Raw genomic sequence first — 13,714 nt, forward strand, 5'->3', positions numbered from 1 at the left:
GTCGTTCAATAAAAGTGTTTTTGTGATTAAACCTTCTCATGTGAATCATTATTATAAAAAAGAATTTAAGCTTGTGATAATGAGTTTGTTGAAAAATTCCGGGTGCACGTCAAATTAAACAGTTACACGGAAGTTTTACGATGACGGCTTTAAATTTTACGGGACTATCATCTATAAAAATTTTCCTTATATATCTTAATTATTACAGACTCATCACTCTCGTGTCTGGATGACGATGCGTCACCATAATTTTTACCCTGATCATTTCTGCAATTTTTACGGGCGAATTTCCTCCATGTATATTCTTTATGCGCTCGCTGTAAGAGGATTATGGAATTATATTACGTTTTATTTTTCACCTAGAAAAACGAGCAAAGAGTATAATTGATATCTTGAAAGATTTCTACATTTTATCATGAAGCAATATGTTCTGTGGATGGTTTTTTAAAATTTATTTATTTATTTTCTCGAAGAGAGAGTAACTTTATTTTCAATTTATTTGAATCGATTTTGTGATATCGATCATTTTAATGTTGCGATTTCGTATTATGTGACTAAATAAGCATCGAAATCAATCAACACATTTGTAATAAAAGGCATGAATAACTTAAACAATGGATAATTAAAGTTTTGAAGTATGTGCAACGTGGAATCAATTGACCATAACTGCTATTGTTAATTGAAATGAAAATGTAACAATAACGTTTAGAGATTTCATTGTTATTCGATTTAATTACTAATGGCCTGTAAACCTACCCTAATTAACAGTAGCACCCAATTACCAATATACATACAATTTTTGCCTATCGACAAATCAAACGAACCTTATTAACAATAGCAATAACAGAATAACAAGTCCGCATTAACAATAACAATGAGCTTGGTAACAAGCACACCAATTACCTTTACCCCCTCGTCCAGCCTTCAACGAAAAGAAAACAGAAAAACGAAGAGCCAGAGATAGAGGCGTTAGGTCCGGAAGTGGGCGCCGAGGGCGCCTCCTGCCAGTGTACGGGGCGGAGTTGCCAGTCGTTCAGCCTTTCTCTCTCTCTCACTCTTCGCAAATGCCCCTCCTCTCTCTATCTATACAGTCGCGCCTTGCTCCCGCACGGAAAAGAGAGAAAGAGGGGCGCCAGCTGCTGCGCCGCGGCGATGCGCTTCGCGCCACTTCGCTTTTTAGAGTCGACGATCTCGCCTACACTGCTCTCCTCGCTCTCGCGGCTATAGACGACTTTTTCCCCCCGTTTCACTTGTTTTGCCAACTTCTCGCTCGATTTTCCCGGCTGGCTATTGGACAGCAAAATATTTTGCTTATTCGGATGGCTGCGTCATGAGCGTTGGAGAAGCGCTGAGCGAATACGCGGCAAGAAGACTTCCTGAATAATACAATATCTTTGATTGCCAAGTTATCAATAATTACACAAGTGCTTCAAAAATGTATATTCTTTTGCGCTCATGACTTGTTGAGATAGCGCTGAAAAAGGAGCGGGAAAGTAGTTCAAAACTAAACATCTTATAAAAACTTTAGAAGAATCGAAAAGCATATTAGGAACAAGCAGCTGTCCGACGGCAATTTAGTCCTACATCCTCGAAGCAAACCATAATTTATTAACGTGTATTAGTTCATAGGTAAAATAAACACAGGCCAAAAAGACGCTATAATCGAGAGAACTGACCCCTGGCCACCCCTCCAAAAGGAAATGCTCATAAAACCTCGCGTATATAGAGCATAAACAAACCATCGTCGACCGAACGAAAAAAAACTCCGCGGGAGAGATATAAAAAGCCCGTGGCAAACCGACAAAAGAAAGCCACAAAACGCCAGGTTTCGAAACGACGTCGGCAATTCATCGCAACGATCTCCGGAGAGAACTGTGCACAGGCACCTTTTCAAGCCCGCGGCGGGCAGATCAATAAAACGCTCGGGCAGAGCGCTTCAACGCGGCGCAACAAAAAGAGAGAGAGCGAGAATTAAACTCGTATCAGGATATGGAGGGTTGCAGCACGAGATTCAATTAGACGCGATGATTAATTATATAAAGGCCGAAAGTCAGGCGTGGGTGTGTATAGAAATCGAGTGTAAAGAAAGGGTTTGTCGACTGCTGCAGATGTTTCGAATTATTAAATTGCCAGCGCGCGTTTTATCGCCAAGTCTTGTGCACTCTTATTTCAAGAAGTTATACTCCGAGACGAGGGAGTGTGGCGCGCGGCAGCTTGTTATGTATGGGTTTTAATAATACAAGGACTTGCTCTCGCGTGTTTTACATATTATCTGCCAAGGCTTTTTATGCGACTCGCGCGCGCCACGGCAAATTCCCCAGCGTTTTCGTTTAGCCGCTCGCTCGCGCGGCACAGAAGGTTATGCAGCGTTATGGCGAGCTGGCAAGAGGATATTGGATTTGTATTTTCTACAGTGGCGTAGACATGGTTAGTAACAACTTTCGAGAAAAACTTTATTTCGAAATCAAGCTGCCATATCTGATACACAAGTTCCAGCCAAGCTGTAAAATCCCTGATCCCGATAGGTCAACACATTTGCAGCTGTGTGAGAGTTTCAAGAGGGGAATCAAACATTTGCAATGATGGCGTTTGATCGATGTCCCGACACACAACAGCGCCAGGCAACCTACTGAAGCGCGCGCGCGGAAAATGTCCGACGGAACTTTGAAAAAGGGAGCGATGCAAATGATTCAGCACTGACTGACAGCCATCTCATCTGTATTAAATGAAAATACGAATATTATTTGACTAATAGTGCGATTTGCATCGGGCGACAAAAATTCCGAAACTGTGAGTTATATCAGCAGCCTATATTAAAAGGGAAGCTCGTAAAAAATGATGCCCGGCAATTCTTCGTTATATGGAACACGAGGAGCTCGACTGACACTTGGCCGAGGTCCCGCGATGAATGCGGACGTTATTATGTTGTGCGAGCCATATACGCGATGAATAATGCCTTGCAGGTTCATTTAGCTCTGTGCGGGGAGATGTTTGACATTGTTTGACGACCGTCTCTTCGAGCGAGGATGTAACAGGCTGTAAAATACAATTGGTTCTATCGTGCATTTTCGGACACAAAATTATCATTTGATTGCGTGCGTGCACCTAAAACTTTAACTTAGTTTCTCGTCTTTCAGCTAACTCTAGAATGTCTTTTACGTTCGACGTGAATTTATCGAAAGAACATAATACGTCAGGGCACCCTGGTAGTTGTAATTCCAAAACTGTCGAGTTGCCAAGGTAATATAATACCTAGAAAAGAGAATCAATCAAAACAACGACAAGGCCCGTAATCCACATTTAAATACAGTAAAATATATAGCGAACCCTTACTTTAACGTAGTATGCGTCAACTTCTTTCCAAAGTTCGATTATCACAGCACTGGAATAAAAAGGTATGTGCGTTTTGTACGTGTTCAGAGCTTTCAAAACACCAACAATATTCGTTTCGTGAGCACTGTACAGCAATAGTTTGGCGCGTATTTCTCTCGTTTCGCTCTTCATAGCTAACATATTTCGTTGTATTTCCAACATCAATTTACCTTAAATACAACATCCAGTTAATGTTACTTCTATGATTATTGGCAACAGACGACCCACCAGCAACAGATTCGGTAACATTAGTGTCATAAGTAATAATGTCATAAAACAGAAGTGCAGCTTCGGACAATTTGCCATCGGGAAACATATCAGCCGCCCAGCTAGGCAAGCTTAAATTCATCATGTCTTCGCTCAAAAGAGTATCGTATATCTGCGTTATATCGAAACTTCCGCTGATATTCTTGCCTGTTAATTTTGTTAGTTGAGACATGAATTCGCTTAGGTTCCTGAAGCGTGCTTGAATGTCCGGTAACATGGCCACCCGAGTTTTCTCTGCCAAATAACTTGTCGTTCAAAACAATTAATTGTACGATTATTCTTCAATTGGAATTTTTTCACACTACACTCACCGGGGCTTCGAAGTTGTCGCCAAAAGATCGTCTCGAGGTATAGGCACGTAAGAAAAAGGAACAGGCTGCCAATCCAACATTTCATGCCACTTTTCCAAGTAAGATGGTCGAAAGAGGGAGGCGAGAGCAAGTTGCAGACTCATTTTTGTTCGAGCGTAATCAGTGCTACGCGCGGAAACGAGCTCTGGGTAGTAAACGTCGCCCAAGAAATTTTGATATTTTTCACGTAGGAACTCTCCCAACTTGTACATCCTAAGCTTGCCAGACTGAAAGAAAATCAAAATGAATTTTCAGACAAAGCGCACGAACAAAAGTCTAAGAGTACGTACGTTGGTCAATCCTCCGTGACCTATGGGAAAAAAATCGTTGTGGTAGTTAGGGTCAGTTGGAAAGATAGCTTCGGCGTTAGGTGTGCGATCGCCGTGCCGAAAAATCTACAACGATAACAATTTATTCGACGCGCCTGAGCCTATTAAAAGAAGCTTTGTCATCCGCTTACGACGCTCAACAACTGCAATTCCGGTTTCGAGTAGCAAGTTCCGGGCAAACAGGACAGCACCGCGCCAACTATCAATGCCGAATGGAGCACCTTCATCTGCAACGAAAAGTAACAACATTGTGTTTTTTTCGTCGCACTCAATCATTCAGTTGGATCCTAAATCTCCACTCGACGCTCATATTCGCGCGGTAAAAAGAAGGCCTTAAACAAATAGGTGTGCAAAGCTCGCGTATCCTTGAAGACAGTAAAAAAGAAGTCGGTCAATTTTCCAGCTGATCTCCCCGCATGTCAATCCACTCGAGCGCGCGCCCGGGGCAGCGCACGCGTGCCTGCGCCCCGCGGGAACAAAGAGTAGACCGCCGATGCGTCGTCTTCTCCTGAGTAAACAGCACTAAATAGGAGCGGACTGTAATATTCAGCTGCGGCCCCGACACTCCCCGACACTCCTATTATACGCAGCCGAAAGCGCTGAAACATTAAAAATCATCTGCAAAAGTCTCTGCCCTACAACGGTACGACTATATAGATGCTACTTAGAGACGATGCGCCGAGGCGTGTTATTCTTTCGACACCCCTTAGGGGAATTAGCAGCGGAAGTACGTTGTAGCTTTGGAAGCTGCCTTGTATACTTTTTCTCGCGCGAGCTGTTTGAGGTGTTCGAGGTATTTTAAGGCTACACAATGATCTTTTGGAGAGTTGCTGGCTTTGAAACCAACGACGAGTGATACTCGTTTTTTTCTTTTTTTTTTCGAGCAAGGGTTTTTTTGTAATAAAATGGATGAGTACTCGGAATCGCCTTTCTTCGAACAAGTCTGCTAAGTACAGATTTTTGAAAAATTTAGTGTCAGATGTGCACTAGTAATGATTCATCGGGCAGCTCGTCAAAAAGCTCGTCAAAAGTTGTAAAAATCAGATTTCCAGTGAATGTGTACGACTTGATAAACGCGAGAAATCTATGGCTAGTGTGTAGCTGAAAAATACATGTTCCTTACCTTCGCGTGTATTAGTGTTGAAGGCAGGCAACTGTCTTTGTTTGCAAAATTCAAACGGAAATTCGAAAAATCGACTATGCGATTACAAAATGTTAACGATTCGTTATCGTGGCACGAACTAGTCATTGTACAACACACATGTAACCTAGACGTGCTCTTGCCTTAACTATTGAAAATAACGTCGTCACTGACACAGTGGATACCGCATCACTTGCGTATATACCAACGAGTGGTTTTCTTATCTAATCTGCGCTGGGTATGATGAAATACTATTGTCTCGTATAACGTATGTTATCATTGGAAATGCGAATCATCGACTGGTACTGACTAGTAATAGAAGGTTCTACGAGTATTCTATCATCAGGACGGTTCGGGAAGACAAACATCGAGATGTATAACAATAGTTTTGAACGAGCATGAAAACAAAGCGTGTTTTTCACTCGTCGATAACCAGTCAACAAGAAAGAGGAGGCAAAATGCAAGAAAAACGCAGCGCGCGTCGCGTAAATATAGCACAGCGAGGTGAACAATTCCCGTAGAATAAGCCATGAAAAAGTTCGTTCAACTCGTGCACACAACTGCGGGCTCGCATTCCGAGGCTGTGCTGCCGCTTCGCGCGCTCGCCAACTTTTTCAATGAAGATTATAGCCGAGTCGATTTGACTGCTCGCTCGGCGCTGTCTAGCGCGCCTTCGCTTTTCATTGGACGAGCGGGACGAGGACGCGCCTGTCGCCGAGGCTTCTCCACTCCTCAATTTTGCTCGCTCGACCGGAGCCTCGCTCTCGGAGTATCTGGTGCTCGCGGGCACCTTCGCGCAGCCTCAAAAGAGAGCCGGGGCCAAGCGAGTTTTGAAGAGGTAACGCGAAATCAATGACTCGAACGAGCCGCGGCAAGTGATTTCAATAGGCGCGCGCGCGCCTCGGCAAACAAAATATTAATCATCGGCACGTTGATCGCGCGCATGCGTCGCGCACTCGGCGTCTCTCATCTCCGTCCCGCTCGGCCCGACGCAACAAAAGTTATACACGCGCAGCCGTCGCTCCGGCAGAAAAGGAGGCTGACCTGGACGCGCGCATAATAGCGCGGACTGACGTCTCAATGAGCTCGCGAGGTGAGCGTAATTGGTTTGGTTTGCGACGGCACAATCGATTTGTTAGGGACGCGAGCGAGATTTCGCATTGTGCGCGGCCCGCGCGCGTCGACTTGGGATCACAATAGCCGAGTGTGGCGCGTGAAGGTGTGTCGAACGGCCGTAAGGTGAAGGAACTCGGCGCCTTTTTACCCGCTGATTGATCGCGCGCCGTCCGTTCTCGGCCGCGCTCACTTCCCATTTCTACGTTATGCGCGTCTTACCAGCTGCTCGATGGCGAATCGCCGGAGCGCCACTTCGCAATCGGCTGTGATGACGACCGGCGAGCTCCGCTCGGCTCGCTATCGAGGGAAATCGAGAAAGCCGCGATACGAGCTGCTTGAGTGACGCGATGACGCGGCCGACCAGGTCACAATGAGCTGTTTTTAAAATGTCAGCGATGCGCGCGCATCGGCTCACAAAAGCCCATCGGGTGCGCATTATTTACATTAAACATTCAAGTCACAGCGCAACTCGCTTTGCCCAGCGCCGCAAAGAACGTGCGAGCGCGCACATCGGCACAAAAAGCAGGAGCGGGAGGGAAAGAGAGGAGAAGAGGCGGCAGTGGCGCGCGGTGAAAGCTTTTTAAAGCAGGTGATATTGCAGACGCGCCGCGCACCAACGGCATATAATTGAGAGCGACAGAAGCGCGCCGAGGGCAAAGGGGAAGCGATCATTCGGAAAAATAAAAGTCAATCTGCCCGCGCCACGTGTGCATGCGTCGTATCCGGATAATCGCCCGCGCGCCCGCGCGCAGACACCCATTCTATTGACTGTGGACTTTGACGTTTCCCGACAATTGCAAATAAATCTTGACGATATTCACGATGACAAATAGAAACGCTTGATTTTCTCTTTCAACCGTTTGACGAGTATACGTTTTCACGAAAGTCTATTTGACGAATGATAGACAGAAGCACTTTTCAAAATATCACGTGGACTTTTTTCGTAGCAGCTTAGCTGCGTGTTCGTTTGAGATTTTATTTGGTTGTATCGAGATGTAATCTATTTTTAATTTCCAGTATTATTTCAATTTTTGACTTGTCTTAAATTTAATGACGAATGATTAATTGTGAGAAACAGTTAACAAAAATTGCACGTTCGTCACAATTAATCACAATTAGTAAATAGCATCAACATAAAGAGGTCAAGCAAAAATAATTTTATGACAATGCATTTGATTTCATTCAATGATAGAACTGTTTAGAAATGAAACTGCTCACGATTTTATCAGATTAACTTTGCAAATAAAACGATATAAACACGAGTATTTTCAAGTAAACGTAAGTTTCAAAAATTTGATTAGCGCTATTCGTTTACATTACGAAGTTCACTTCGAGTAAGATTTTTAAAAAATATTATTTTTTTGTGTATTTAAAAGTGATTATAACAATAAGTACTGCTAATAATAAAGAAATCAGTTGTCATTGATTTGTACCTATCGAACTTCTTCCAAAGGGGTAAAAAGGCTAAGGTGGTCAATTAATGGAATCTTGGAAAGCTCAAATTAAGAAACTCGAGGAACACCAAAATTGCTTTCTTGAAGAGAAGTTGTGGAGTAAACTTGATCAAACCAAGAACCTGGGAAAAGCTACGATACTTTCGTAGTTGAAGGTAGTTTCAAGAAGCATGATCTTGATAAAAATTTACGTCATATATCTATGGATTACTCTTTAATATGAGTTGATCCACATTGTCCTGAATGTGAGTTTTCTACGTAGTCAGACGTATCAAAATTGACATTGTAGTTATAAAATTTACTTTGTTATATAAGAACTTACAATGACTGGAAAAAATTGATTTTTTTCTATTCCATAATTTGGCAAAAAATGAATAAAAAGCAATTTCATATTAAACTGTGTAAAATTGACTTTGGGAACCCAATCAAACTTTTATGATTATCACGCTCAGCACTCAACTTGATAATGAACAGCTATATTCCTTGCCGAAAATCAAAGTCATTCTAAATGCAAATCAATCACTCAATATCCGTTTTAGTTTTAACATGGCTACAATTTGATATTTAAGTACATGCATAAACGCGTTACTGATACTAGTTACAAAATATTAATTATTATTTCACCTAATCAAACACCATTGCTAACGACCAAAGTTATTGTTCTCTTTTTATTGCACAAAAGGAAAATATGCAATCACATCGAAATATTATTTGATATAATCGTATAAAAGGGGCATATTAAATTTCAAATTCTGACGCGTGTCTTGGTATCAAGCTCGCCTAACTTCTACTCTTCCATTTCAATCAGTATTTTTACTGTAGCTTCGCTCTTCTCTCTCTCTTTCTCTCTTTCTCTCTTTCTACCTTTCTCTTTCATATCCTTTTCCTTTCTGCATGCACAAACACATCGCGACGTCGCATTTAATTTCGGACGTACGGAAATGACAAGCATTTTGATCAAACATTTGACAAACACTCGTGCGAGGCAGTTTCTCTCTCTCTCTCTCTCTCTCTCTCTCTCTCTCTCTCTCTCTATCTTTCTCTCTGGGCCAAAACAACTCGACTGCGCGCTTTGGCAAATATAACATATAACGAGAGAGAGAGAAAGAGGCGTTATTTTGCTACTGTCTGCGCAGCAAAGTTGCCCGGGCTGCATAGCATTCGGGGCGCGACAAGCTCAGTTTTCGGGTTCTCCTTTTTTCGTGCATGGCCTTCCGCTTTGGTATATTATTTACGAAGCTACGCGTGACGCGAGGTTTTTTTAATTAACGGCTGTTGGCGTGAGCGCGCAGGGATATTGAAAAAATAAAAGACAGTTCGAAGCGAATTGATGAAAGCTTCGACGAGACATTTTTTCTTCTTTTTGACAGGCCTTTTTTTATCATTTTTTTTAAGCTCTGCGCGATTTCCATACGCAACGTTGTATCTTCAAAGAAAATTGTATGTTTTTTTCAGGAAAACAATCTCTCTGCGTGCGATGCTTTTATTTTGCAATCTTTTTTCTTCGGATTAAAATATCCTTTGATTGCATTTTTGGAACGTTATCGACTTTGAAAACATCGATAGAGCAAATAGACTGGAATGGATTATATTGAAATACAAAAGGTTAATGAATTTGGGACAGAAATGCATATTTTAGCCATATACTTTGTGCCTAAGGCAAGTGTTTTTTGACGCGCGAACAAGAACTGAAAAGCTGAGTGTGAAATAAAATGCGTGTAATATTATTGCCAACAAACACTGAAATTAATATTTCAATCGTCACGAAGCAGCGAATCCCGCAATCCCCTTCTGACGAAAAGTGAGGAAGAAAAAAGCGACTCCGAAAATGAAAGAGTAGGAGCCGTGCAACCTTTCCCACAGCGCGCAGGCGAGCAAAGTTTGAGCAGTACGGGCGCGCGCGCGCGCGCGCGTGCGTGCAAACTGCTCTCTCGCGAGGCACAAGAGGCATAAGAGGCATGCAGGGCTCGTGGAAGAGGGCGGCCCTCCGCGTTGCTGCAGCACCGGCGTCAGCAGGCCTAAATAGAAACGTCACGAGGCTCGTGTAAGTGGCTTGTCCAACATTTTGATTAACACGTCTCGCAGACTCGCGCCAGCCGGCAGCTCGGCCCAACTTCTCTCTTTATCCGGCTAACTCTCCCTCTGCCGTACTCTCTCTTTCTCTCTGGCTCGTGCCTTCTATTTTGCCGTGCACGCGGGGGCGTCGAGCTTGGGATTAAGACTAAGTCACATCGTCCGAGGATCGATCGAAGCTCTCTCTCGAAAGATTAGCTCCATCATGCTCGAGGTGAATCGACGACGGAGAAGGAACTTTGATCGCATGATTTGGCAAATGCACGCCGCGGCGCTTCGAGATGCGCGTGACTGGTGGACTCTGCCAGCTAATCGATCGCCAATGTGTTTTTTAGCGAGCCGGATTTTTTAGGATCGGCCGCGCCCGCGCGGCTCTCGCTGCGCGATGCGATCAAAAGCTCTCGCGAGTCACTTCACATGCGAGCCGTACAAACGCGTGCGAAAGAAACGCGCGGATGTAATATGGCCAGGGGCCGCGCGTGCAATGTTATATGCCTACCTACTACCTTCACTTGAAGGCATGCTATTAGTGTGTCGGGAGAGGAGTCAGACGCGTCCCGAAAACCTTACAGCGCGCATACGTCTGTCAGACGCTTGTTTTTTTGCTTATGGCGCTTCTCGATTCTTGTTCTCTCGCGGTGTTCGGCGCGCGCGAGCTGTTGATCGAGCGGATACTTGTCGGGATGCGATCACGTGCAATGCAGGAATGCTACCCATGCGGTTTTATAATTGATACTTACGAACGAGCTACATTCAAGTCTGTGGATTGAAGATTATCAATGCCCTTGATACGGAAAGTTGGCCGCGGAGACGTACATATCTTGTTCGTGAAAATAATCATAGCGAAAATAAGACGAGTAACGTTGCCGCTAGTGATGAGAAGCTGATATATCGTCGAAAAAAGTTTTGCAGCGTGTCTCGCGGGTGTATATCGCGGACGTGGTATAGGGGCATCCTTAGCCTTGCCGGTGGCTCGAAAATCGCTGAAGCGATTAACCATGAGCTGAAAGTACGAATTAGACGGATGTGTGTGTGTGTGTGTGTGTGTGTACGAGCGATGGCCCAATACCGCGCGGTGTCGAGTCGGCGTCTTCCTTCAGGCATCGCCTCAGAAAACTGGTTTTTCGCGTGCTTCTAATTGACGGTTGTAATCAGCAGTGCCAATTCAACTTCTTCATAGCTCGGGCCTCGTCGCTCTTTTTACTTGGCTCACTCGTGCACCTCTTCTTTGTAAGCCGAACTGTGTGCGTCGTCGGTAACACCGATGCCGAGTGTCACGGCGAGTCGCGCGATCGTCGTCGAATCTCTCGACTGTGATTTGCGTTGACAATCTTGACGACTTGGAAGCGTATGTAACCGCTGCTCTGCCGAACCCCGGCGCACCGATGTGCACGCAATGCCGAGTAGGCTGCAGAAGGAAAGGGGCGAAAGGGACAAGGGCAGAGCGATGTATGGAAAACAGAGAGTTCATTCGATTATACGCTCGTTTCATCCGATAATACGTAGAGTGTGGCCCCCTTCGAACGACAGCTTCGGCGTCGCTTTCAATTGTCTTTGAGTTGATAGGACGATTTTATTAAGCACCGAGTAGTGTTTCGAGCCAGACGACGATTGCCTTTTCTTTTCTGCGGTGACGGCTCAGTCGCACCATGCACACCAGAACGGAGGAAGGTGCGAAGAAACGTGCTCTCCCTCTCTCTCTTTCTCTCGAGCGCGTCGACGACACGAGAATTATACGGGACTTTTAGTCGATTGGACTTATCTTTTGTTTGCTCGACAGCTGCCTTATTCGGCGGATATGCGCGCGTGTACGCAGCGCCGGAAAGATCTCTGACAAATTCGATTCGCGCGTCAGGCGAGCGAGGCTCCCCTGGCTAAAAGTGTCGGCGATGTTGAATCAGCTAAATGGGCCTCTATACGTCTACGCTCAGAGGAATTTTCTCCGCGTCGCGTGCTCGCGCGCGTTTTCTCCTTTTTTCCTTTTGTCACGCGCCCGGCTAGGATGCGCTGCCAAGTGCTGCTAAAGATGCAGCGCGGCACAAGAAACCTGTCTTATCTCGCGCTCTTTCTCTTCCCCTCTCACGCCGCCGCTGTTACTACTGTGCAGCTGACTTTCTCACTCCTTGCCAAGGTTTTTCACGCGTTCGACGTCAAGTAAAACAACCGCCTGGCGGCAATAATGTCTCAGCAGGACAGGTCAACCAGCTTTATCATAGCTCGGCAGAGTAAACAAGCGTGTATCCAGATATGTCTCAAAATAATTATTTTACGATCAATGTTAGTCGGACGCTTTCGTCGTCGTCGCCGCGGGGAAAGTGGAATTTTACGAGCCGAAGATTGACAGAACTCCGCGCTTATGAAAACGATAATCTTGTCAATCCTTCGTTTTACGACCTCGTAAACTTCGTCGATGTACAGACTAAGCCCCTTTTCGCGCGCGTTAATTAGAGAGCCTTTCGTTTCGCGAATGTCTTTTTCGTTGGCCAACGGAGTGTGGCGTATACCATCGATTGTCCACGCCGTAAACGTATTTCGCGAGCGACTACGACATCCTCGGCACTTGATCGTGAAAACGTTTGTTCCAACGGCTAGAAACGCCGACTAGGCGCGGTATTTAAGGCGGAAACGTTGAGCGCGCATCCGGCGTAAAACGAGCAATCATATCGGAGCTTTCGTTGCATACGTCGCGTCGCAGTGGCGGCAAATCGATACGTCATCAATTCCCACTGTCATCGGCTGCGTGTCGCGATTGTTGTTCGTCCTGCGCGAGCTGCGCGAGCTGCGCGCGCCGATAAACTGCCACTTCTCGCATACGCGCGTATTATTCGCTGACCCTTTTTTCCCCCGTGGCGCGTGTGCGCGAGCTTTCGCCAGTCGAGCATTGTCATGGGCTAATGGCGACTTGTTCGATTACTCGGCTCTCTCGGGCTGCGAAAACAATGCATTAATGGCGTGCGTACACGGCGAGGACGCGTATTGCGCGATCATTACACGGGTTACCAAAGTAAAAATCGCGATTCCATTCTGCCGTTCAGTGCACCAATACCTGCGATTTACCGCCAATCACTGCCGTCCAAGCTCGCGCTCGTTCGACATTCAAAAATCTAATAAGCACTCTCTTTCTCTCTGTCTCTTGCGAGTGTAAGGGTATTGTTGCGGCTCGCGCAATAGCGAAGCTAATGCAGGTGGCGGCGTCGGGGAAGGAGATTTGTAGTTTCATTAGGCAGAGACAGAGAGATAGAAGCGGCTGCTGCTTATGACGTCGGAGGCTCGTTGTCTACAAGCACTTACAACGCTACTTAGCCGTGGTCTTTAGCGAGGGAGAGAAGACCCGTATACCGAAGCTCTGCAGCGCGAATATCCAAATCTAGCCTCTTCTTGTTAAATGCCAGCTGATGTGCCGTGTAATTCGTACATTGGGCGCATGTCAAACGGTGACGCTTTTATCTCGTGCGAAGGAGGCGAGCGACAATCGCGAATGATGTACCGACATTACCAAATGCGAGCGATCCTCGTCGTGCACATATTTCCATTGCATTTTCTTAAATAGCCGATGAGTTTTGAAAGGGACGATTCGTTATGTTCTATCGATCACCGATACGACCATATGAT

The 13,714-nt window shown here is 45.3% G+C and overlaps 1 protein-coding gene across 4 annotated transcripts; it reads right to left on the bottom strand.

The window, feature by feature from the left end:
- Positions 1–2,379: 2,379 nt before the first annotated feature.
- LOC131665343 (venom acid phosphatase Acph-1-like) lies at positions 2,380–6,833 on the bottom strand. 4 transcript variants are annotated; one of them, XM_058937188.1, is made up of 8 exons: positions 5,442–5,608; positions 4,450–4,545; positions 4,280–4,384; positions 3,951–4,216; positions 3,601–3,884; positions 3,334–3,542; positions 3,106–3,252; positions 2,380–3,036 (listed from the first exon to the last, which is right to left on the bottom strand). In XM_058937188.1, the coding sequence occupies exons 1-7, from the start codon at positions 5,565–5,567 to the stop codon at positions 3,106–3,108; spliced, it is 1,233 nt and encodes a 410-aa protein (XP_058793171.1). In that variant the 5' UTR covers positions 5,568–5,608; the 3' UTR covers positions 2,380–3,036. The 4 variants fall into 4 exon arrangements, with proteins under 4 accessions (XP_058793171.1, XP_058793174.1, XP_058793172.1 ...); XM_058937191.1 differs by lacking the exon at positions 5,442–5,608 and adding an exon at positions 6,795–6,833 and having other exon boundaries at positions 2,380–3,252; positions 4,450–4,917; XM_058937189.1 differs by having other exon boundaries at positions 2,380–3,252; positions 3,334–3,382; positions 3,543–3,884.
- Between the last annotated feature and the right edge of the window lie 6,881 nt (positions 6,834–13,714).

Source organism: Phymastichus coffea, unplaced genomic scaffold (assembly GCF_024137745.1).
Source record: "Phymastichus coffea isolate CEN01 unplaced genomic scaffold, Cenicafe_Pcof_1.1 PCOF00050, whole genome shotgun sequence".
Lineage (NCBI taxonomy): Eukaryota > Metazoa > Arthropoda > Insecta > Hymenoptera > Eulophidae > Phymastichus > Phymastichus coffea.